The sequence below is a fragment of the Lepisosteus platostomus genome, chromosome 17 (assembly GCF_059453375.1).
Source record: "Lepisosteus platostomus isolate fLepPlt1 chromosome 17, fLepPlt1.hap1, whole genome shotgun sequence".
In the NCBI taxonomy this organism is placed as follows: domain Eukaryota; kingdom Metazoa; phylum Chordata; class Actinopteri; order Semionotiformes; family Lepisosteidae; genus Lepisosteus; species Lepisosteus platostomus.
The window spans coordinates 15,598,921-15,623,883 of NC_142627.1; the positions used below are offsets into that span (position 1 = coordinate 15,598,921).

General features: G+C 37.7%; 2 protein-coding genes across 7 annotated transcripts in view; one reads left to right on the forward strand and one right to left on the reverse strand.

Moving 5' to 3' along the window:
• Positions 1 to 7,902: 7,902 nt before the first annotated feature.
• On the reverse strand, positions 7,903 to 17,409 carry eif3l (eukaryotic translation initiation factor 3 subunit L). Of its 4 annotated transcripts, none has more exons than XM_088609842.1 (16): positions 17,255 to 17,409; positions 16,715 to 16,757; positions 15,840 to 16,050; positions 15,188 to 15,267; positions 14,780 to 14,809; positions 14,242 to 14,303; positions 13,772 to 13,841; positions 13,229 to 13,302; positions 12,944 to 13,115; positions 11,387 to 11,541; positions 10,117 to 10,287; positions 9,764 to 9,897; positions 9,369 to 9,542; positions 8,698 to 8,887; positions 8,380 to 8,460; positions 7,903 to 8,106 (listed from the first exon to the last, which is right to left on the reverse strand). In XM_088609842.1, the coding sequence occupies exons 1-16, from the start codon at positions 17,285 to 17,287 to the stop codon at positions 8,020 to 8,022; spliced, it is 1,767 nt and encodes a 588-aa protein (XP_088465968.1). In that variant the 5' UTR covers positions 17,288 to 17,409; the 3' UTR covers positions 7,903 to 8,019. The 4 variants fall into 4 exon arrangements, with proteins under 4 accessions (XP_088465968.1, XP_088465967.1, XP_088465970.1 ...); XM_088609841.1 differs by having other exon boundaries at positions 17,246 to 17,398; XM_088609844.1 differs by lacking the exon at positions 14,780 to 14,809.
• A 4,865-nt stretch (positions 17,410 to 22,274) lies between these two features.
• smoc2 (SPARC related modular calcium binding 2) overlaps positions 22,275 to 24,963 on the forward strand; it is a 36,101-nt gene continuing 33,412 nt past the window's right edge. For 2 of the 3 annotated variants that reach the window (XM_088609750.1, XM_088609751.1), the window contains exon 1: positions 22,275 to 23,057. In XM_088609750.1, coding sequence (XP_088465876.1) covers positions 22,986 to 23,057 — 72 coding nt within the window. In that variant the 5' untranslated portion in view covers positions 22,275 to 22,985. The remainder of the gene's footprint in view (positions 23,058 to 24,963) is intronic. The other variant, XM_088609752.1, reaches the window with a different exon arrangement.

The window sequence follows — 24,963 nt, forward strand, 5'->3', positions numbered from 1 at the left end:
GAATTCAGAGATTGAAAGCACATGAAAGAGGGGGGTCTGTAGTTTTTAGTGTGATGGTGACCGAGCTACAGTTCTGGGGGTGTGTAGGGTTGTGTTGTTGAGAAGAGAGGCCAAGGATAATGTTCACGCACTAGAGAGGGAGACCGGGGAGTGGAAGAGGGAGTTGAGGGTGTCATACTTAGTACAAGAAATAGCCTGAGGCAAGATAGGGGCTGTGGAGCTGCAGTCAGGCAGAGGGGCTGGATCGCTGGCCTGGCAGAGCAGGCTGCCCGGTGTGTGGGTGGAAAGCAGAGTGGAGAAGGATCAGGGCCCACACTGATGCCGTATGTATGAGCCAACAGGGGTGGGCAAAGCAGACATCAGAATCGGAGTGCCCTTCTGTAGAGGTAACTAAAAGAGAAGAGGTGGGGGAAGACGAGGAGACGAGAGCACAGAAGGCATTGCTGGAGCCGAAGGCACGGTGGGTAGCTTGACGAAGAAGTGATCGTGACAGACAATAGGAGAAAGGAAAAAGGGGACCAGATAGGATTGGTGGAAGGGGTATGAAGGCATGAAGAAGGGAGAGAAGGCATGGGCATGGAGAATGGGGCAGGGGGTTATGTGGGAGCAGTGGGGATGGGGGGCGTTGAGGTCATGATAAAAAAATCCAGACAAATTTTCTCACTTCTTGCAAGAGTAAATGCAAGATCATATTTCCATTTAAAATCAGGCCTTTAGTTTCAAAACAGTGACATTTTGAACCATCAAAGGTTATGCAACCAGAAAAATAATTTCTGTTCCTTGTGGCTGAGTCATGCAGTTTGAACACTACAAAAAAAAGTGCCACTTCAGCACCTGCAGGACAATCTCTCAGACTCTGCAGTTTTAGGGTAAACAGGGATGTGCCTGTTTGGACACACTTGAAGGGCAAACATAAACAAGAGCCGGGTTGCGGAATAGCAATGGTCAGATTACAGGAAACAGTCATATTACCATTTGATCGACTGATTCTGTGTTCGACAGGTTTGTGATCTGTGTGATTTAAGAAAGTTGGTATGAGACTCTTTAAAAACCATGTTATCTTGCATTTCAGTGTATTTTGTTTGTAAAGTGGCATTGATGTCATCATTTAATGTGCTAAAATCCAGCCCTGAGAGTGTGAGAGTCTCTTCGTGGGTGCTTCTCATGGTTTTGGGTTGACAAAGATAGATGGCAGTACTGGCAACTGTAAACATCCTTGACTGGAAGCTGGTGCAGAAGATGGGGCTTTCAGTCGGATGTTTGCAGCTGCCAACTGCTATTACCTTCAAATCCCTCTTTCATTTTTGTTAATAACTCTCTGAAATGTGATGCTCCCATCTTGCCTTCCCAAAGAAGTTGATCATTTCCAACAAAAAAAATGCAAAAAAAAAACACTGAACAAAACAGAAAAAAAAACATTGTCATTCCTTGGACAAAAGCCCCATACAATTCTCAATATAACAAAGATTTTTAAATAATTCAAAAGTATTTAATTCTGAATGTCACAGTGAATATAGTGAAAATAGCTTAATAAAACACTTGCTGCTAACTATAATTGATGAGAATTATTCTTTACTTTGGCATGTTTTTTTATTGGTACAATGACAAGAAAACAATTGATTAAAAACAATTATGATGATTGTTGTTAATTTTAATTGGGTGCTTCTCCTAATTCATATAGTTGACTGCAATTAGGTTTCCTAAATACCTTCATTTGCAACTAGCATTGTATTCGTACTGTTGATTTCACTTTCCTTGAATCAATGCAAGAAATTTGAAAATGTATGCAAAAACTGGTTTATAAGAAGTAACATTTAGAAGTTAAAGCCAATGTGGCACATTGAATTACACCTTGAATTCAACGAATGGATATATTTTAGTAATAAAAAACATTGTAAAACAAAACACCAGAGCCAATAGGTAATTAAAATGGTTGCTTTGTAAGTTGCAGCTCTTTCTGGTTGGCCTCTGTTGTGGAAAAATGTTAAACTCCTGGGGTGGGAGCTTAAAAAAGGGGGATCTTAACGAGTGCTGATTTTAGCAGTGAAATGTCAACCCTGTGACACTTGGCATGGCATTTCTTTCAGATTAGTTCTAGTGACCATAAGAGAAACATTCCTTTCAAGCAAATGCAGAACCATAACTACCAGATTAGTGCTGCTCACACGTTCAAGAAGCCATAACTTCGGCTTTTCTTAAACTCAGGATGACAACAACTTCAATTGCAACAGGTCTTTCAGTGTTCTATTTTTCCTATGATGTCTAAGTATCTTACCCTAAAACATATATAAAATAGAGCACAGTGAATGCTGTAGATGTTTTTGTTGACTCCATTCAGGGTTTAGCTTGAATATGTAGTGTAAAAAGGGTTGTCTCACAGAAACATTTAAAGAAAATGTACTATAGGGGGATTCTTTTGTATGCTCCCAGTATTACTTTGGATCTTAATAATGGTTCAATCCTTCTAATAAGCAATACAGTCTGACAGGAGTCTTCAGTTGCATTCCTGAAGATCCACAAGGTTGAAAAAAGGAGTAAGGTCAAAGACCAAGAGTAAGAAAAAAAGAGTCAAAACTCTAGCTTATATTACAGAATATTAAAAATGCATAAAAACTGTGATATTTGGATTCTGATTAAAAGCAATTATAACAGACAACAGAAAGCCTGAAGGCTCTCTATGACCAAGGCTGATCTTTCTAATAAATTGATCATTGAATTCAGCACCCTGGACAGCATACTTTCAGATACCCCAACCATATTTTTTATCAATCCATTATGCTGAGAGAGGACAGTGCCATAAGTATTCTAATTATATCCCTGCCGCGAGTTCAATAACATTTCTCCTTGGTTGATCATAGCTATCTATTCATCCTCATCCTTGAATCTTCAATTCATATTCTTTGACTCTAAATTGTCTCTCTTAAGGGAATATTCTTTTGCCTTTTTGCAGTTCACAGGCATATTACTGCTGTTTTCTGGGGTTAGAGTCTCCCAATTCAGTTTACCACAAATCCAATAGCAATTGAGAAAATTATTGTGTCAAAAATAATGAAGGACCTTAAACAATGTGTCGTGGGCTCTGATCAAATGTTTTTCTTTTTACCTATTTATGTATAAGATATTCTGAAAGCCCTGTGGCCTAAACTTAATAAATATATACATTTTCCATAAATTCCTTTGTGAATAACCTTAAACATAAATGCATACAAAGATAAACTGAAGGAGGTGCTATCAGATATGTTATTGTTTTTTTTTAGTTTTCCATAGATTGTGGAATCGCTTATTTCTTTGTCACACTGATATGATAAAACCTTTTGTAATAATAGCGAGTTTTGCAATCTAAAAAATTATTAGTCCACAAGCTGGTTGTTAACAACCTATTTTTCGATCTGATGACGTTACACTGGGGTTTTTGCTCTACCTCAGGAAATGTAAAACTGAGCTGTTTATTTTTTTCATTGATCCTTTAATGTCTACCACTGCTGCATATAATGGAATCCAAACCATTTTCCTCGTTTCTTGTCCCTGAACTCATCACACAGTTCTTTTAATAATAAGGGCTGCCCTGACTCCTCCCCCTGCGCCAGTAGATTTGTTTTTTGTTTCTCTGGTGTATCATGAAAGGGAGTATCTTCTGAAAAGTAGTTCAATTAGTGGAGCAGCCTCTGGTGCTTTTCTTAAAATCTTCTCCCACATATCATGCATCGAGAGACACCTCTTCCCAGCCTGTCTTGACCCTGGGCTCTCTATAAACAGAGCGTGTGGACCAATTCCATGTCTCTGTTTGCTCATGGGATTAATCAGGAGACTCCCTTTCAACAGAGAAAATTGGGCCAATGAATATGAAAAGCTTTCAATCAAAATCATTCGCATTCATAAGGTTTGCCACATCCTCTGCACAAGAAAGAAGGAGGGAGTTAGTTTGGGTTCTTGCCAGATTGTAACAATGACGTTCATCAGTGGGAGCAAATGTCTCAGAGGGCAGTTTGCTTCTCTCATGTTTATTTTAAAGCACAGTGATACACATAAGCACTGTAGTTTGTTACAATTTATTTGAAAGGTTCTGTCTTTCTAGAAACACTTTTAAAGCAATCTACAGGGAATCACTGTATAGAATATGAGCAGTGGCCTGTAGTAGCTGTTCTGCTACTACAGGAATGTTTAGATCCTTGAAATGGCTTTGACCTTTTCTTCTGTGACTTCTCAAAAACCAAAAATCACAAACTGTCCTTCTCGGTTATCCGCCACTCAGAACGTACAATTCCTTAAGGAGAATGGCTCGAGCGCTTAACAAGGTTGACTGATTGTTCCCCAAGAAAAGCACCTTGTGCAGCTTGTTGCCAGAAAGCTAAGAGGAAAGCCGTTTTATCCTAGAATAAAACTGGGGAATGTGGAGGAAATGCACTTGGTGGAGTTAACTCTCCGCGAGTCCAGCCCTGTAAACACTGGGAGAGCCAGAACACATCAAAGCTTCCTGCCTGGGCCTCAGAAAACAGCGTTTCTACAAAGCCAGTATTAGTTTTGAATACTTGACTAATCATTGTATATACAAGTCCTTTTTTCCTCTGGACCTCTTTCGATGGGACTTTTAAACAACCATACTGACAGAAAAAGATTACATATCTTTCTATAGGTTCAATGTATTAGATATAGATTTGGGCTGATTCTCATCATAAGAGATTTGAATGCTTTAAACCATCAGCCTGAACTAAGGAAATATGAATAATTAGGCAGTCAAGACTTTCTCAGCTGAAGAGGAAAGGTGGATTCAAAACCTATGAGGAGGCTTGAATAAGGTACTTACATTGTCTTTAACTGGGTTTCTATTGCTAAATACTGAACACTTTCTCACAAGAGCTCCGAGATGAAGGCAGTGTAAACATCCTACACTCTCAGCTTTAGCAAGTAAAGAGGCTGGGAGAGGGGTGTTTGCGCTCTCTAGCTCGGAAAAGCAACGTCTGAGGAAATGGGCTTGGTTAAACTAATAGATTTGGACTTTAGTACACTTATGCTCTGTAGGAATTTGATCTGATGGGCTCAAAAAAGCAGACACTGGAGTTAAACCTACCAACTTTAATGTATTAATAAAATAGTTTTCTTATTTGCTTGTAATTCTAAATCATTTGAATTATTTTTATAAATTATGGAAATTAGCATTACTTTTAAAAGACGCTTGGATAAAAACCATAGTGTACCTAATGACTTTGGTGGAGAAGCTCCTAGATATGTTATATAACTGTGCTTCCTTCCTGAGAAGTTGAACAAGTTCATTTATAACTCCTAGCCCTTGAAGAACATTTTGTTTTTACAATGTATCATGGGAGTAAAAAAAAATGATGGTTTTTACAGATTTCCTGTAATATTTACAGGGAACTCTTCTTTAAAAATGCATTAGAAATCTGTGCTGTCTTAATACAGGACAGTGAATGGGAGTCTTGTAAGTACATGTGTTAAAAGATGACTACATTTGTACGGTTTGCTTTTTCAACTTCAGTTTGTTACTAAAGCTGTGAGGTGGGTTGTTCAACTGCTAGCTACCCAGTTCCACTTCTGGAGTAATGACAAAAATGCACAACTAGGATTGCCCTTCTTTGCTAGTCAGCACACTTAACATCCTTTTAACAGCTCAAGATCCATGTCGTTTGTAGCACATTATTTGTGGTATGATTTTTAGCTTTTCCTGCTATCTTACAAATGTGAAATTATGTCAACACTTGGAATACATTCTTGCTGTGCACTTGCGATCTTGCTCAATGAAAGGAAGTCACGGCGTGCACGCCCCTTCGGGCAGACAGGGCTGAAACACTTCCACCTCTCTGGCCCCTGTTAACATGACCTTGCTTTGTGTGCAAGATGTGCTGACGACTGTTCTGCTTCATTGACATCATTAACGTGGAAGTCTTCATTTCCTGTCAGGTTTTAGATTTTTCCTGGCTTAATTGCAATATAAATGCAATACTTGTGGACTTATTTGAAAAAGTATTTTCAGCAGTTCTTTTTTAAATTGGTGGTTAATAACCCTTTGTGACCTATTAGCAGGATTATTTTTCTAAGATTGTATTGTATTGATGTGTGGTGCACTACAAGTTGTTGCAGAGCTAAGACTAAAAGGATTAAAAACTGTGAAAGGTTTGCAAGCATCAATTTAAGTTCTTTATAAAACGTTTTTTATGTATAGGTCTTTGATACTGATATCCGATGGACACCTGACTTAACCTACCAAGGCACAGAAAGTGTCGTCTCAGCATTACTTGGGGAAAAAAAATCTTCAGAATGTATATTATACAGGTACTAATCATGTTGATGTATTTACACAATATCCAATTAAAATTTGATATTCCAAGAATAAAGGCTTGTGTAAATTCTGCTGCATTTTTCCTAATAAATATTGACGATTTTAAACTTTAAAAACTCATTGCTTACATGTCTGTTTGCCATTATGCCTTTTACAGATAGTGATTCATAGGAAGAGTCCTCTAAATACCAAAAGTATATATTAATTTCTGTTCAAATTGTGATTGTATAATCACTTTTCACCCCTATTTACAGTTTGTTTCAATTTACATTACTTGTCAGATTTTAATTGTCATGACTCATTTTAAACTTAGTTGTTAATCTATAACTTTGACGATTAACCCATCAAGAAAACTGACAGTAAATTCTTACCTGAATCCAAGTTGTAGAAAGAGTAATCATTGTAAATATCCATCCATCATGAATTAAAAAAAAATGGATTATTGTACTGCTGAAAAAAAAACTTTGACCATAGTTAGAATATAAAGTTCCAGAAAAAATGTATGGTCAAGGTTTTGTTGCATAAGAAAAAGTTTGAGCTCCAATGAATTTTTATTTCACAATCGGTTTCATTTCTGTGCGACCAACTGCATTTATAATTCACTTTTGATATATCAACATTTCCATCCCAGATGCAAGACTAAGAAATGCAATGAGGCTAGTTTTGAATAGTCAGACTTACAGATAATTGGATATGATAAGCTTAAGATTTTAAAGAATATGAATAGCCATGCACCAAATGTCATGCTTTGCAATACAATTAAAAAACATGCGTCTAGGTACCAGCAGAGGGCGACATTTTTATCTACAAATCCATTGCTTAAAAATTAACGTTTTTACAACAATGACAAATCTTTACCCAAATTGGGTGCCTCTAGCCACTTATCTCACTGCTTTCAGCTAATCTGTGCACTCATTGGGTTAAGCAGTCAACATCTGGATGCCAGATTCAGCAAAACTTTTCAGCAAACAGTTTCCATGTCAACTACAGAAAATGCAATTGGGTGAGACAAGGTTCTGAATTCTGCAGAAATATACATTAGCCCACCTGCCCCACTTTGTGGTGATTGGCTGCAGATCAGCATCTTCTTCTGTGTGACTAGTGGTCAATGGCTAATTCTCACTCTAGTATGACTTAGAGAACAACCTTCACCATTTCATCAATTATCACTATTGTATTTGCAAAAACCTATCACAAGCTTCCTTGTGGACTTGGAACAACTACTCAGCCCCTTGCTAACCATCTTTTTACTTATTTAATTCAACCAACCACCACTGGTGTCTAAGCTGTCACTGCTGAGCTGTCAATTCAACTTAGCTTTAACCTTGAAATAACAGAAAGTAAAAACTCAGTTACTCAACTGTGCACAAAAGGTGTACAAAATAAGAGAATGCAAACTTAAAGAGTCTAAACAATGAATCTTAGCATTACACGCATCTCCAATTTAACATTTTTGTATTATGTATTGTGAAATATTGCCACAGATCTGCTGTACCCTACACCACTGATCTAACAAAATGGGAGCCGGGTCCGGAAAACCATAACACTACATAGCATGAGCAATGCCTTAATGCGATCTCCAAGAAGAAAGACTCAACTATGCCATCCTCTTTTTTTAGCTTTATTATTTTTTTTTTAATGTGTGACTGAGGCTTCCATTGTTCTTTGATTAGCAGAACCAGTCTCATACTCCACTGCTCCGAGGACCAAAGCCCTCTATCAGTTTAAGTGGCACGGGAGGCAGGGTTGTTGGTGGTGCTGGAGGTCCCGGGAGTTGCAGCCACTGACATTTTCTTCAGAGTGCGATTCAGCTATATGGAAAAATGGGACAAATATCAGGGAAGTAAGACGCATGTTCTTAGCATAGTTTAAAACCTAACAGGCAGTCTTATTTTAGCTGCAAGTAAAATAACAGCTGTTTGGAATCTTGCACTGCAGGTAATTTGGAAATCCATACATGCTAATAAGGATTCAAAAAATAACTTAATATTTAACAGCCTAGTTTAAAAAGACAGTATTGCGTCACTAAGCCAGGTTTGTGCTTTCTTCATTTTGAAGTCAAAAGTAAAAAAGATTTTTCTTACCTCTTCAAATTTGTGAATTTGTCTGATGAAGAAATCTCCATACCGCCGAGCTACTTTGGTGTCTGCAATGTGAATCATATCCTAAAAAACAAAATCACCAACAAAATGTAAACAGGCCAAAATCAAAAATGGCAAAAGCAGCTTTGCTGACTATAAAAACATTTCCACTTAATTAATAAGTTAGAGTGGAACCTATGGGATGCCATTCACTTAAGAGTTTAAACTAACATCCCTCAAAGACTAACACGTCATCATAAATTGCCACTGGGGCTTCCGGAGATTCTTCGGAGACAGTGGTATCCCTGCACATCTACAGACCTTATCTATGTAGAAGTCGACCTCGGAAGCAGACTGAAACTCCCCGTCAAGAGCCGAGATCCCACTGGTCCACACCAGGTTCTTCATCTTGTGCTTGAACACCAGCAGCTGGATCCGAAACTCTTGCTCCGACATATCCAAAAATCCTGCCAGTTTTGCCACTGGCATAGTAGTATACAGCTTTAGAAAACTAGGGAAAAGACAGGTTAAATTGTAATGATATCAAGCAGTGACAGCACAATTCTAACACTTTGAGCAACAGCACACAGGTCAAACTAATCTGAAGGTTACTGGTATAGTCTGTCATTTATCATGCTTATTAACTGAAAATTAGTATTGCACACCCTCACTAAATCACAGGACACAGCTTTTGAGTAAGTATGAGAAAATATTACACTAAGACAAATGGCACCTTCATAACTGACAGCTAGAAACCCTTGAAATGAAAAAATAATCTTAGCTAAGGAAACCAACACTTCAATGAAAATGCATAGTTGAAAAACTGCTACTCTGCTGGGCTATAAACAGCAATATGGTACATTTAACACCTTGAAAATGTTGTAAAATGGTAAGGTTAATCATGGTTTCACATACAATAGTCTGTCCACAAGCATGTGGACAACTAGGCTCAAAGAGAACAAAAATTACACCATAATAAATGCAAACTATACCTGCGAATGGTGGAGAGCTGAGCCTGCTGCTGTACCTCCTCAGCAAAGACTTTCAGCTGCTGCTGGAAGGGCTCTTTGTGGTAGTTGGGATGCACAGTGTCGTAGTTTGGAACGACAGGGGAGAGGAACTTGGGACAGGCAAAACTGAACAGCTCTTCGAACACCTGGAGATCACTGAGGACCAATGAAGTATAACAATAAGACCACATACAGCACTACTGCAATGGTACTAAAGAGCTTCAATACAAAGTACTGTCAACCCATTAAACCTTAAGAAGCAACAAATTCACAAACAATTGGTGGATGCCAAGTTCTGATTGTGTTACACGACCTATGTGATAAGCATCTGTAAGTATGATGAAGTCTGACAAATAAACCTAGTTATTTAGACTTACCCTTTCTGCATGCGTAGCATCTTGTCCCCATACTTCTCCCTCAGCTGGGTGTGAATACTTTCATCAATCCTCATGGGATACATCGTGAGAGCAATGGCCAGAAGACCGTGCATCTGTTCGTTTTGTTTATTAATCTAGAAAACAGAAATTCTACAGTGATATGCTTTCAAAACTAGATACATCTATCTAATGAACTGAGCACACAATCCACAGTGAGAGAAGCAATAATAATACACCGACCAATCTACCCTGCATAAGGAATGCATTAAGTGATTTGGAAATGCTTACTCAAGACACTGTGGACTCAATAATACAAACAGGTGTCAACACATACACACTCCTAAGACACTGACCATCTCGTATTTGTATGTTGATCTCTGGAACATGTTCCTAGTCCTCTGTATGTAGAGCAGGATGTTGGCAAACACTCTGATGGCGTCTTGGTAGCGTCGCATCATCAGATAGGCAAAACCCACATAGTAATAGGTGGTGATTTGACACTCTGGGACACGGGAGTACATGCTCTGCACCACACAATTGAGAGACTTGTTAAGTACACAACTTAGTAATACACAAAACAGTTTCAGGTAATTATATGCTTCATACGTTTTTTCAATATGGGATGATTACACGTTTATCATACTAAGTACAAACAGACTTTTTCAAGAAGGTCTGGAGAGATGTAAATTGCTCATGATTGTTTGCACAGGATAGAAGAATGAGAAGAATCAGCGCAGACTGAATAAATTAAAGGAATATTATGTTTGAAGTTAGTTGATTTCACTTCCAAACCCAGCAAATCTATTATATCCCAGTCTGCAGTGTATACTGAGGTACTCAGCTCTGGTGGAATTAGGGTTTGAACGGTACCCACATGCAGTACACAGACTGGCAGAGTAGTCAGGGAAAAAAAAGCCTTCATTAATGTCAGGAATCCGAGAAAATGTCTTTAAAAGACATCTGAGAACTTTATTAATCCTGAAAAGGAGCACTGAGCAGCACTGAGGCTGGATAAACGTGAATGAAATGTCAGTGATGGATGTCACACAGACTGGTGCCAGTTGGTTATAAACAGGCCTTGACTACCCTGCTGCTCCCTATGAGGGGCCTCCCTCATGTGGCAAACCTAATCCATTTTGCAGCAATTTTGTAATTTGTGAATCAGAAAAAAACTCTACAATCCAAAATTCATCTGTGTAAAAGATCTATATGGTTCAAATTAACTGAAACTCATCTCTTCCAGCATAACCACACTGAAGTCCTTCCAAGCATGCTATAATATTTAGAAAAGGAAGCAGCACTGAAAACTAATTCAGCATGGAATAAACCCGCTAACTGTTCATTTGCAGCCTACGCAATTTAACCAGAGCTTTTAGAAACATATTCATAATTCAAATGTTATACTGATCTATTCCTAAAATTGAAAACTATCTGCAAACTAATCTGCATTCAACTGAAAAATGCTTTTTGACATAAGTACTTACTGACAGTGATCTCTCCCTCCATTCTTCAAAGTTAATAACTATAACAATTTTAATGGCACCAAGCCCAAATGTGAATCTATACATACATACATATATATATATAATTTGGTCTATAAGCATTTCTGTGTCCACAACATACCTTTTTATTTAGTTCAATGTTTTCCAGCACTTTGATAGCCTGGTAATAATCCCCCAGTAGAGAATGAAGCCTCAGGAGACCCACCAGACTGAAATATCCTAGCATCTTATACAGTGAGTGCCGGCCATACTCCCCAGCAACACTCTCAGGGTCTCCTACAAACAAAGACACCACTGATTAATCCCAACAGGGGCTTAAGAGACTCAGACATACAAAGACAAATAAGGTACCTATTTTGAAAAAGAAAAACAAGGGTTAGGTTTGCTATATTCCCCTACTGCACTCTTCTGCACCTTACTGTATTATGTGGGATTTGCTATGATACAGTGGCATACCCCCAAACACAAATAACACTGCTGCTCTACAATCAGCCTAAAGAAGAGCAACCAGTACATTTCTAATTTAAAGAAATGTACCACAATGATAGATGAAAAGAATAATCTTTTTATTCCTGAACAGATGTACTGGGAAATGCATTTAAAGCTGAACAGGAGGCACTTCCTTACACAAATAGTTGAGAAACCTGGAACAAGCTAGCCATCCATGTTGTTGAAAGCAGTACCCTGGCTGGCTTGAAGAAACTTCTGGATGACTTCTTAGAATCAATCACCTACTAAAATCCAACCAAGCTAGACAGGCAGAATTGCCTTATTTCTAACATTTCTTATATTCTTGATATTGACTGTATCAGAAAGAACAATTATTAAAAAGGACCTGATGCCCACTGAATCAATCCTTGTGTAAGTAAGGACTCTGATCCTCTTGCTTTCTTTAAAAAATAGCTGGATGAGATCCTTATGTCAACAGGCTATTAATGACCAATGGATAACATATTAGACAGGCTGAATGGCCTCCTCTCACTTAAAACCATTCTAATGTTTTTAATGTCAACATTAATTAAATCTCAAATCAAAGAAAAAGATAAAAACTGTACAGTAGCCCCATCTTAGCTCAGAAAAAAAGTATTCACAAAAACAAAAATATTCCCAAACCTAAAGAAAACAAAGTATCTACAGTTTGACAGGCAAACTAAAACTCATCATGAAGACAGACCACTGACCAGACAAATTAAGAACAGAGTCACAGAAGTATGAGGTATTTCTCTGAACATCAGAACAGCTACAAAAACACCTGCTTGTCTACTAAATCATACAGAGGAACAAATACCTCCCTCAAAAGCTATAATTTAGAGTAACCAATCAAACCTAATTGGCTGATTTTTGGAAGAGAAGAGAAAACAGAAGAATTTGCCAAAAAACCCATGAGCTTAAGATAACACGCAAATTACACAAATAGACACCCAGAGTTGGAATATAACAGGAACCTGGACCTGTGAGACTGCCACCATGCAATTGCAAACAGTTTGGTGAGGTAAGGTAAATTGACGGTAATTCATTAATATACATCAACACCTAGATGATAACCCTCTATAAGCAATTATGTCCTTAAAAAAAGTTTCCTCTCATTTCATATAATAATGGATGTTCATCCGTTTGCTCCTCATTGTCACAATTATTGGACTGCATAGGCTCCTTCATCGTTTTCAGGTGTACTTACCCCCACTGGTGTACACCTCCAGCTGTCTGTTGATGTTACTCTTGTCAACCAGAGAGTGCAGCACATTCAGCACACTATGCACATTCCAGATTTTGGGGTTGTTCCTCAAAAACTCCAGCTCTTCCTCAGATTTCTTTGCGGTCTTGCAGCGGTACTGGCTGAATGACTGGAACTGAAGCACAGAGACAAACAAACAATCACTGAAATGAAAACAAATGCGGAAAAACTAAGCAAAAGGCAAAAAAACATTGTGGAATTTCCAATGCACCCAACTTGCAGGATTACCTGATAGATGAACTCATCAATTATATCCCACAGCCACTGATTAGGGAGCTCCAGTGGAGCAGGGCCATCTGCATCTGAGGGATGGGCATTCAGAGAGGCATGTCAGGTAAGAGGACTGTTCACACTACTGACAGCTACATGCTAACAATTGCAGAAATATCAGGAGAATTGTTTGAAAGCAGGACACGTAAGCCTCACCACCTCACAGCAGCATCTCAGACGTCCAATTTTCTGAATTTCAAATCTGATCAGCTTCATCTGACCACTTTAGGTTTGAGACAGATTTTTTTTCATTAAAACTTTTATTTAAATGGCCATTTTAGAAAAAAAACAGTTCTTTGAGATAATTTCTAATAAGATTGCGACATACACTGCACAAAGTATTAAATATTGTTTTTTTCTGACTTGTAGCAGTAGTAAGTTGAAGTAAATACAAAAAAAATGATAAAAACTTTAGAAGACAAATCTAAGACCAAAATGGTACTACTATTTGGTATAGCTCCTAAAGAAAATAGCTGCAAAAGTTCCCATATAAAAACTCACTCAGAATGTAGTTGAAGAGATTGCAGTAATTGTAATAGGACTCAAACCTCTGGTCCAGTGTTGGTCCTCCCTGCAAAACAATTTCTGATTAGTGCTTAGCACTGTTGATTTAACCAATGGTATACAAATGACTTTTGACTAAAATCGCCAACATGTTGGCAGAAACCTTTATAAAAATGTCTCAAACTCAAATTCACTGCTCTTTAACCCTGAATCCAGCTCTATGTATTTCATAAAAGCTTTGGTTATTTTATTCAATTATGTTTATACAGCAAATTTAAAAGGACTAAAATGCATGCCTTCTGCACTTCCATTTTGTTCACAGAAATGTTAATCTAAATTAGAGAACTGCATATACTGTGCAAACTATGCAAGACATTTAGGATACTTTTAATTATTTCTAAATATTCAGATTAATAATTTATTTCATCTTTCTCTACAATATACAAAGGAAAGACAGGATGACTCACGCTGACTTTTGCATAGATGTGTCTGTAGTACAGTTCTTTATAGAGAATCAGGAACACTGCATCTGAGAGAAAACAAAGCCATTTTAACACAACTCTGGAAAAAATTAGAAGTGATTGCTGAAGTCTAATTTATTCTACAGAACTACAATTTTATTAAGTATGAAAAAGATGCTGTCACACAATCTAAACACTACTTTTACAATGAGGTATAAATAAAACACAAGGACATTATTCAGCTTAAAATGACAAATACTGCGTTTAAAGGAACCTAAGATGCTGAATTATCTTCTCATAAAATTATCTGCACATGCCACACCATCTTAGCCACTAACCTTGTGGGATTCACACAAAAGGCCCAAAAGTAAATACATTTAGAAACCTGATTGCTTTTAGGAAGATGCATGAATTCTAGCAAAAAGAGTCCTAATTTAAATTACAAAACAGTCCTATAAATGTGGTATTTCTAACTATTGTTCTATTTTGAGGTTAACATTGTAAAATGGCTTATAAATATTTTATTTCTTAGCAGCACTCTTACCTTGTTTTCCTGAGTGAGGATTAAGCACTTCTGTGATTCAAAAATACATGATTTTAAAATAGCCTTACCAATCAGTTAGTTGTGCTACAGTGTAATACACCCTGACAGAAACTGATAGTGTGCCTCACAATCTCCTTGATGTACATTTTACTTACATCAGTATTCTTATTAAAAACATTTTTACCATATCAAGAAGAACAAAACTTAATAGTTAATAGTTTTATTACCTTTAGTATTACTCTTTCTGATATGTAAGGGTAAGGGTTAATGTTCAAAATTAAAACATCTTTTACACAGCTTCAGCAGACACTATTGCTAATAAATTATTATTCTGATATGAAAAACAAAATGCAAAAAATGAAAAGCAGAAGATTTTTTTTGGCTAATGCTGTTAAAATAAAAACTTACCATTTCCCACAAGGGAGGCTATGGCCTCAGCTTCTGGCCATGGGGAGGTCTTGAAAAATCTTTCAGTCAGCTTATTCCAGCTACAGAGAAGAGGGAGAGAAGTGGTATAGGTACACAGACCTTCATTTAACAACTGCAAGCCACCTCTGTTTGAAACAGTACACATAAACAAAGGACACAAATACAAACACCTGTAACACCTGGCTTTTCATAAGAGTACGTCTAATTAAAAAATGGAAAAAAATGTGCAATTTAGGAAAGACAGAGGCTACATGGAGAAAAGAACTTGAAAGACAAACCATTTACAGCAGGTGAATCACCAAGCAGAAGACAGGGAGCCACAAATTTACTAAGAGCACATTCAATAACTACCAAAGCCATTTTTCTTCTGTACTAAGACTAGATAGTGTTTCCCAAAACATAGTGCTTAAGGTCATAAACTGGGATCTTTTAAGAACCACATAATTATTGACATCTGAGGAATCTGTAAGCTTTGATGGACTTAAAGATCTGTTTTCTATTGTACTTGTTCTCAGATGCTTCTGAGCTAAAGCAGACATATACATTTCTGCTTTTCCTATTCAAAAACATGTTTCTGCTGGTAATGGTTTGTGTACTCTCAGTGAGCATGTGTACTAGAACCTTGCGATACCTGTTCTCATATACATCCTGAATCTCATATATCTTCTGCTCAATGCTCTCGCTGGACACTCGATTGGCTTGCAGCTCATAAACCTTCTGATCAATGAGGTCTGAGATCGTTTTGTGAAAGTACTGCAGGAAGTTTTTTATCACTTCTGGGATGACATGGTAGGTCTGTTGCTCATACTGACGCTCATAAGCCAGGTCTGCTTTAGGGTCACCTGAGAGACAACATAAGAAAGGCAAATGTAGTGTACAAATATTACCAGTAGTCAGCTTTGCAAATGTGTTCATGCATATATCTTACATATGAATAATAATAATTCTTACACTTATATAGCACTTTTCTGGACACTCCACTTAAAGCGCTTTACAGGTAAACACCTGATGTGGTGATGGCAGCCATAATGCGCCAGTACACTCCCCACACATCACCTATCGGTGGGGAGGAGAACAGAGTAATGAAGCCAATTCATAGATGGGGATTATAAGGAGGCCATGATTGGTAAGGGCCAATGGGAAATTTTGGGGTTTGGGGGTTACACCCCCACTCTTTTCGAGAACGCCCTGGGATTTTTAATGACAGCGCCTTTTTTTACAGCATAGTGTCCCCCGTCACTATACTGGGGCATTAAGACTCACATTGAGTGGGTGAGCGTCCCCTGCTGGCCCCACTAAGAAAGCAACCTTAGTGTTTCCCAGGAGGTCTCCCATCCAGGTACTGACCAGGCTCACACCTACTGAGCTTCAGTGAGTTGCCAGTTGTGAGTTGCAGGCTGATATGGCTGCTGGCTGCTGGAATAAACTATTTTTAATTGAATGGAATCACCCTGTTGGGGATGAATGAGCTGAGAGCTTACGTTTTTTTACTCTTAAAACACTCACCAGTGTGCAAGTCGTAGTCACTGGAGTAAGAGTAGGGATCATACTGCCAAAAGAAAAAAAACAGCTGATAAATTAAAAAGGAAAATGCAGACAGTCCATTTTAGAGCTGTTAAATAGTCTAACATCAGTCAACACCCCCGTTTTACTTAAAAACGTTTCAAACATTTGGAATTCGCAAGTGTCAAATGCAATATTTACCAACATTCACAGGGAGCAACACAGTTATTCACACCCGATGCACAAGAATACACATGATGAGGTATAAACTAATGTATGAGGTAGTTGACCATCTAAAACAATGCTCGTTATATTTTGTCAAACGGGTAGACTATACGTCGGAATCATAAAAACGATAAATTAATGTATTTCCTTCCAATTACACGCTCGTCTGTATGTACGTTACTATATGTAACAATTTGAAAATGACCACTGTATGCCGCGGGCCTCCGCCTGCCGGCAGCTCTATTTAGGAGAGTGATTATTTCATGTGCATTATTCGACTTTTTCCAGAACGAGTATAGCGTTACTCACAGTACTTACATCTCCGTCTACGTCCTCGTTCTGGTATGACATGGTTTTAGGATTGGTCCCCTTTCAGTCTGTAATAGATTCCAGCAAAGAATACAACCATGCAACACACATAACGTGCACAGGAAAGAGGAAAAAAGGGCCTTCACTTCCGGAGTAAAACCCGACGTGCTGTGCATTCTGGGATTGTGGTGGAACCGGCCATGGTACTTTTTGCTTGTGTTAAAACTACCAGTCAGTGCAGACTCAATCATGGGGGGCGCTGTTCGTAGAGAGATTGTGATCGAAGAATAAGTGAATGCAATTGACTGCCCTCTGCGTTTTACGATGTTAAAAAATACGGTATTGTGACAGCAGGTGTAAAAACAGGTTTCGCTGTGAAACCAGTAAGTTGTGGTACAGTGTAATACATGTGCTTTATAATCTTGATGCATATTTTACTTACAAAGACATAAAATGAAAGTTGCATTTGTCTTGTATTACGAAAATCCTGTGTCCATAAGAGGTCATCTAACAGTTATATTAATGTTTCTTTTAATTTTATTTTCAATACATAAGAAATAAAATAATACGTTCGCCAATTCTCTCTCTGCATCACTTGGTGTGAAGAGGCATATGCAGATTCGAGGCTCACAATGAGCTATTCAAAATATCCTAAGATTTATCCAAAGGACATGTTGTTTTCTCCCGTTATTTCACAGTAATGTTACTGTCAAAGTCGGAAACGAGACATATGCTTAGGCAAATTTAATTTGTCTTAAGAATGTTTTTTGGAATAACAAGCACAGTCGATTCTCCGTTTTCTAGCACTGGAAACAATCAGGTGCTGACCTTCCTCTATTCCCTCTATTTCTAAAAGAAGAGGAAATGTTTGTCAGCAACTAGCTGTTATTTGTACTTGCTATATGTGTTGTTGATTGTGTACTTTCCCCTGCATTACGTCGTGGTTTTATTTGCCAATAGTAGGAACACTATAGATACTGTAGCGAGATGGGGTCGGCGAGGATGCAGACAGGAATTCATACTCTTTTTAGAATGATACCAATGAAGTCGACAAGTTTTACTACATAATCAAGGTGTCTTCACCGCACCACGATTTACATCGATTGCCCATATTGCAAATCAAGTTCGACGTCTGCGTGAACTCTTATGGAAAAAACGTAACCAGGTCAAGCATCCACAAAATGAAGAGTGTACACAGCCACGCAGTTTCTCAAGAAGCACTCTGTTGCCACAGCTGTGTATTCAAAACGAAAGAATGCATGTAACCGCTTCTGCCTGCTAGCGCTACCTGGTCAAGTCCTGAGTCCCGCTATTTATGCAAATGTATTTCCACGCCTGTACTTGCACGGGCATAATCACTTACGTTGTTGCCAATGCACGGTTTAAAATAATAAATAGGCAATCTGTGCAAAATACAATGTAAATGCATGTAAGAATGTCAGCTATACTCATCAGTTTAAGCCTAATGTGTTACACACAATCTACACAAAAATGAATTATGCATACTAACGGGACAATTACGTTGTCGTGAAACTGCCTAATCCTAAGAGCTATTGGAACATCGACAGAGGTGTGGGAAGTGTGAAGTGTACCACTTATTGCTACACAATGGAAAATACCGCGATTCAGCTCCTCGAATTCCTAGTCACATCCGAAATAAAGGACAGGCTCCATTCTTGCGTGAAATGTTAATGGTATTGGAAAAGGCAACTTTACAGGGCTACATGTTTGGAAAGTCGTCAGATACATTTTACAGTTAATCGGGCATAAAAATGTACATCTGATCAGAAACAGTATCGTTTGGTATAACAGTAAATCATACTGTATATCAATGATCCCACATGTATTACCGTTATACTTTCTGAAAGGTGATATATGCTAGTCTTGCTACAATTACCACAGTGTAATTCTAAGCAATAGCAATCTAGAATCTGAGACTCCCAGACTCCCAAATGAATTGTTATGTTACTGTGATGGGAACATCATCATTACTGTACGTCAGTGGTGAAAACTCTTTGCTCTTTAATGTTACAGATTGTAGGAGTTCTACCTTAAGCACATAATATCGAGGTATGTTTTAAGCTTTGGAAGATAACACCCACTATTATCTTTCTATTAAATAAAACCACTACAAGATACAAGGTTTACATTATGCATTGTCATCTTGTACAGCAAGTACACATGTTGGCTTTTTGTTATAAAATATTTCCCTTTCTTTAGAAATGATGGCTGACTTTTAAATACACTTCCACACTTTCACATAGTATCCACTTGTTTCTTCTGGTTCACGTTTCTACATTAAGACTGAAGAAATCTACTGGGGTGATGGTTTCTGTGCCTATTCAATATTATTATCAAAATTATATTAATAATAATAATTTGTAATGTTATTCTTCAGGATTTACCACATGAACAAGGCACATCTTTTTCCTATCGATTAATTCAAAATAATTTGTAATTATTTCACCAGATACCTTAAACTCTAGTTCACACTGACAACCTGGTTTTTACCCACCTATGCAGCAGTACACTTAATGGAGCGAACTGAGACAAGAACAGTACTTTGCTCAAGGGGACGACAGCAGGGTGCCACCCAGGAAGTGCAGTCATGGCCTCCTGGTTTGGTGTCCAGAGCCCCTCGCTAATAATCCACACTCCCACCCCCAAATCCAGGTGTGACAAAATCCACAAGGTGTGTAATCCAGCCCTTTGAAAAATAACCTGAAGGCTGCTGCAAGTCTTCTAAAATAGGAAATCAGTAGCTGGATGAACAGCAAGACTGTGCCTGGTAAGTACTGAGATGGGAGACCTCCAGGGAAATCCAAGTTGCTGCTTAATGCTTCAGGTGACACTCTTCCCAGTGGGCCGCAGTTTCAAAAGCAATGTCTAATGACAGTGCTGTAGCCGGTGTCATACTTTGGATGAAATGTCAAACCAAGGTCCAATGCATTGAGCGTCATTGCTTGTGGCTTTTTTGTTTTGGGGGTGGGTGCCTCCAAATCTACAGGTAATAGAGTTGTTAACCCCACTGTCAAGGCTAAGCTCCACCATGGGCTTGCCCAGTATGGCCTCCTAATTCAATTAGAAAAGCAAATGCTGATTTCCCTTCCAAATCTGTTGTGCCGCGGGGCTGCTCATCCAAGTGAATACTGTGCTTCTAGTCTCTTTGGGATCCTTTGGAATTAAAAGAGCTACATAAACGTAATAATTATTTTTAATTAAGAGACTTAAACAAATGTTCCCTTAGGATGGAAACTGCAATATCAAAGTCTGCCAATAGAGGGTGCCGTTTGCTCACAGTTAAAAGTCATCGAAGAGCCGAATGTAGTTGAAAAAAGTAGATTTAAGTCTTTCTTCTGTGTGAATTTCTTCTGTTTTAAAGTGTTAAACGAATCTCAATTTCCCCCCTTTTTATTGTGTACAATAAACTACATTCTAATTTTAATTTGGATGCGTTTTATTTTTTCCACAAAGAGGTTTCAAATACGAATAAATACTACCAGATAAAGTAGAGGTAGCCTAAATATAATGAACATCGGGAAATACATTGACGAGGAAACTAACAACAAAAGGAGAAACAGCATTATTATTATTATTAATAATAGTTTTAAAATATGATTAGTAATAATATTAAAGGTGTAAATACTTAGTTTTAACTCAAAAGCCTTTTACCCAAAAAATAATTAGACTCGTCTTTTTCAGAGATTTGCAGAACAAAATAATGCTTATTAGAATATAGGCTAAGCTATAATTCATCACTTTTATTGTAAAACTGAATCAAATTCACCTCTCATGTTAATTACACTGCACTGCTTTTTATATGTAATTAATCAGCAATACATACTGGTGTGGTGGCAGTGCACTAGACTTCTCATTGCATTGATGCTTAGAAATCAAAAACGTTAAAATGTGTTTTGTATGTTGCATAAGGAATTATTTGTAACCAGGCTGATGTTTGTCTGTGTTCTGTGAAAGCCTGTACCTTAGCAAGTCCACTGTTAAAAGTATTTTGTTCTTTCATACTTTTTAATGGTTTTATATGTTGATGTATTTTAATGAAATTTAGGAAACACTGGTCAAACAGGGTAGCGACCATCTTTCTAAATAAGAGATTCCTTTAAAAAATATCAGATAAAAGCTTTCTTCATTCTTCAAGTAGAATAACTAAAGTATTACAAAAAGAAATAGAACTATTATAGAAAAACAGTTTTAACAAAACCACTTTTTTTTCTCTGACTAATACCATATTAACATGGGTAGTATTTGTCTTCATTAAATAGTGCTTTTGAGGAAAACTGTCGAAGTATGATTTTCTTTACCTTTTAGTTTTTTGGATTTTTGCTCTCAGTTTCATAAAACGTTCTTTTAAATTGAGATGCAGAAATATTTTATTTAAAAAAATGTAGACAAGAAACAAAGGACATAAACCTGTGATGACAGCACTTGTTTTTTTAGGGCACGTAAACATTCTATTTTCACACAGGAGGTGTCAGCTCATACTTAATTTCTCAGATCAGTAAACTGAGGAACAAGACTATAAATTACAAGGTTTGTAGCCAGAGTGCCTGTTTTCTACCTTTGCCATATATTTCAGAAAGTTTTCTATTCAACGTCTTGCAACACCTCATTACTGGGTGTTTTTCTCATCTGATTAAAAGTAACAAAGATATATCCCTTGAGTTAATTATTTTATGCACAGTGTGCTGTATCTTACATTTGACAAACTAGGAGAACCAGCAATAGAGGCTCAGTATGTTCTGCAAGAAGTGCTGATAGTTTATTTGCCAAAAAGGGACAAACTGAAATAACAGAAGGAAGGAAATACAATATCATTCAACTTCTTAAAATATAAAAAGAAACTAAAATTGCCAGCTTTTGCTTTCATAAAGCAAGCTAGGTTGTAACTTGTCCTTTATTTTCCTGTAATTTGTTGTCCTTTATTTTGATTTAGTAATCGCTGAAGAGTGAAAAAAATGTGGAGGGGTTGACATGGGAGGAGAAACTCTTTAGTGGCCAGCTGGTGGGATGAAAGAGCAGAGAGAGTGAGAGACTGAGGCAGGGACAGAAAGAGAAGTCAGATAGTTCAGTCAGCCCTGTGAGGCACAGATTAATGCACTTCACTCTCACACAAACACACACTTTCTCATTCACACAAAGGTACAGCTAGAGAACAGGCTTGCTTTCTTCCTTTCTTTAAACAACAACAACAAAAAGAAATACGACAGAACAAAACAAGGATTACCTGTAGCGGCTGATCACATACACAAAGCAAAAGAAAAAAAAAGAAACAAATACTTTTCTCGTGTTTGTGCTGGCTTCCAGCAGATGAAAGATTTATCCAACACTTACCTACCTACCAGAGAGGCAGATCCTGCATTCGTGATAAGAGCTCTGACTGAAAAATAGAAGGGAGAAGAGAAAGAAGAATACGAAGAAGCTGAAGAAGCAGAAAGGCTGCCTAGAGCTCAGTGAAAAAGCTCAACGCAGGAGGGAAACATCAATGTGACACAAAAAGAAGAGACACAGGGGGAAAAAAGAGAAGAGAACAACAAAAGAACTTTATCTGGCTTAGGAGGAAGCACACAAACAAATTATTACACCAGGGGATCCAGAAAATCATTCTGCTAGCAGTGAGAATTTGACAGCTGCCCGACTGCAGGGTTTAATTCCTGTGAAAAGCAGGGTGGTGGGGAGCACCTCGAGGGGGTCCGAAGAGCTACGCAGTTTGAGTCCCACCAGGATGCTGTTTCAGCCGTTACTCCTTCTATTGGTTCTGCATGTTGGATACTCACAGAAATTCTCAGCTCTCACGGTGAGGAGACATGCTTTACTTCAAGCAAACTCATGTAGCTGCTGCATGCTTCCACATGATTTAGGATGTGTGTGTGTTTAATGTAATGTAATTTGATCATGACTGGTGCATATGTGTCTATGCATTTAGTTTGCAATCTTTGATTTAACTGTTTTTCAGTCTATACATAAGTATGGAAAATTTGCATGTTATACTATTATATATAGAACAAATGTCTATTCCAATATGAATATGGCTTAAGAATTGTGTTTGTGACAAACACATAAATTCTTTAAAATTATGATTATTTGAATAAGTTTCTAGAAAAAAGAGGTGAAGAGTCCACTGACATTTGGAATCAGTTGGCATCTATTGTTGCAAACGAGATTTCCAAGCAGGAAAACAGCCCAAATTCACATAATAAACTAACTCACCTAAAATCTGTGCTTTGTTTTACATTGTCCTTAAAGATAAAAAAGTAAACTTTTGAACTCACTGTTCCATTAAAATCAATTAATTTAACAATTTAAATCATTTTAAATTCATGAACATATTTATATGTGTGAACAGACCGAACCAAGCAGTATATCTTCCTTTGATGACAAGTCTGTCTACAAAAACAAAAGAAGGTTTAGATTAGTTTGTATGCATATGTTGTTATTGAAAATAATGTAAATACAAGATGTTTATCCACATAAACTATGATGGAAGTGTGGTTTTCATTCTGCTTGGCACACTAAGAGCTATAATTCTAGTGGGTGCTACATGTTCCAAAAAAAATTATTAAGGAATGAGAGGTGGTGACTGAAAATCAAGGCAGATAAAGTGAATATGTCAGGACTGCAAAGTCTCAGATATTCAGGTATTGCTAGTTATGAGGGTTCAATGTTGGACAGTTTAATTTGGTATTGTTGTTAAATTATTAAACTTTTGTGCCATATATACAGTATAGTCTCATTTAAGGTAGCTTGCTATTGTAGATATAATGTACTCATATACAAAGAAAGAAGTGAAAGGATAGAGAAAGAAGATGTTAGATGGTATAAAAAAGGCCCCATTCCTCACACTAGATATAAATATACACACTAGATACAGGCCAGATGTAAATATTAAGTGCTGTGTGCATCTACACATGGATTGTATGGATTATATCAGCAGTCCTGGTCTGTGAGATTTCAGCTCATTCCAGGCGCAGTATCGATATTAAAAAGTGTGAGAAAGAGGGTTTCCTATAATGCCTCTGTGGAGATAATTCTAGGAAACCCTTCACATGCTCAGTGCATTTCAGGTCAATGATGCTCAAACACCCTTTCCGTCTTTGCCTGGCGTAGGTGGTATGAACTAGATCACCATTTTCCACAGACCCAATATGTTATTTGAGGTTTATACAGGCAGAAATGGCTTCAGAATGTTCTTCTGGGGAGAAGGTCCCAGGTGCTCAAAGATTACCAGCCTGGACATTCCACACTGCACACTATGACAGGCTATGTTGTTGAGGCTTGCAATGAGTCAATGTCAGTTTCTAAGCCGGATGGAATCATTCAGTCGACAACTGACTTTGGGTGGGGTGGGGTATGGTTTGCATCTCCATTGTTTTATGGAATCCTAGATTCTTAACGAGAGCTTTTAATCCTTCCATACTTACATCTGGTTTCTGTGGTTTGTTTTCCATACTACTAGTCTCAATTAAAAATGTATTTTGTTTGACTTTGGGATTACAGGACAAAGGACAATGATTGTTTCTGGTCTTTTATTAAAGTGGATGATCATCCTGTTATATACGTACAGTGGAATATGAGTTTTCCTGGTGGCTTCTGCTAATGTTCCATGGCCACTTATGCGAAGATAATGAGTGTCCTATCATGTCAAATTAACACTAGTCCAGACAGATATGTAGTGCAGAATGTATAGTGCTGTATAGCACACT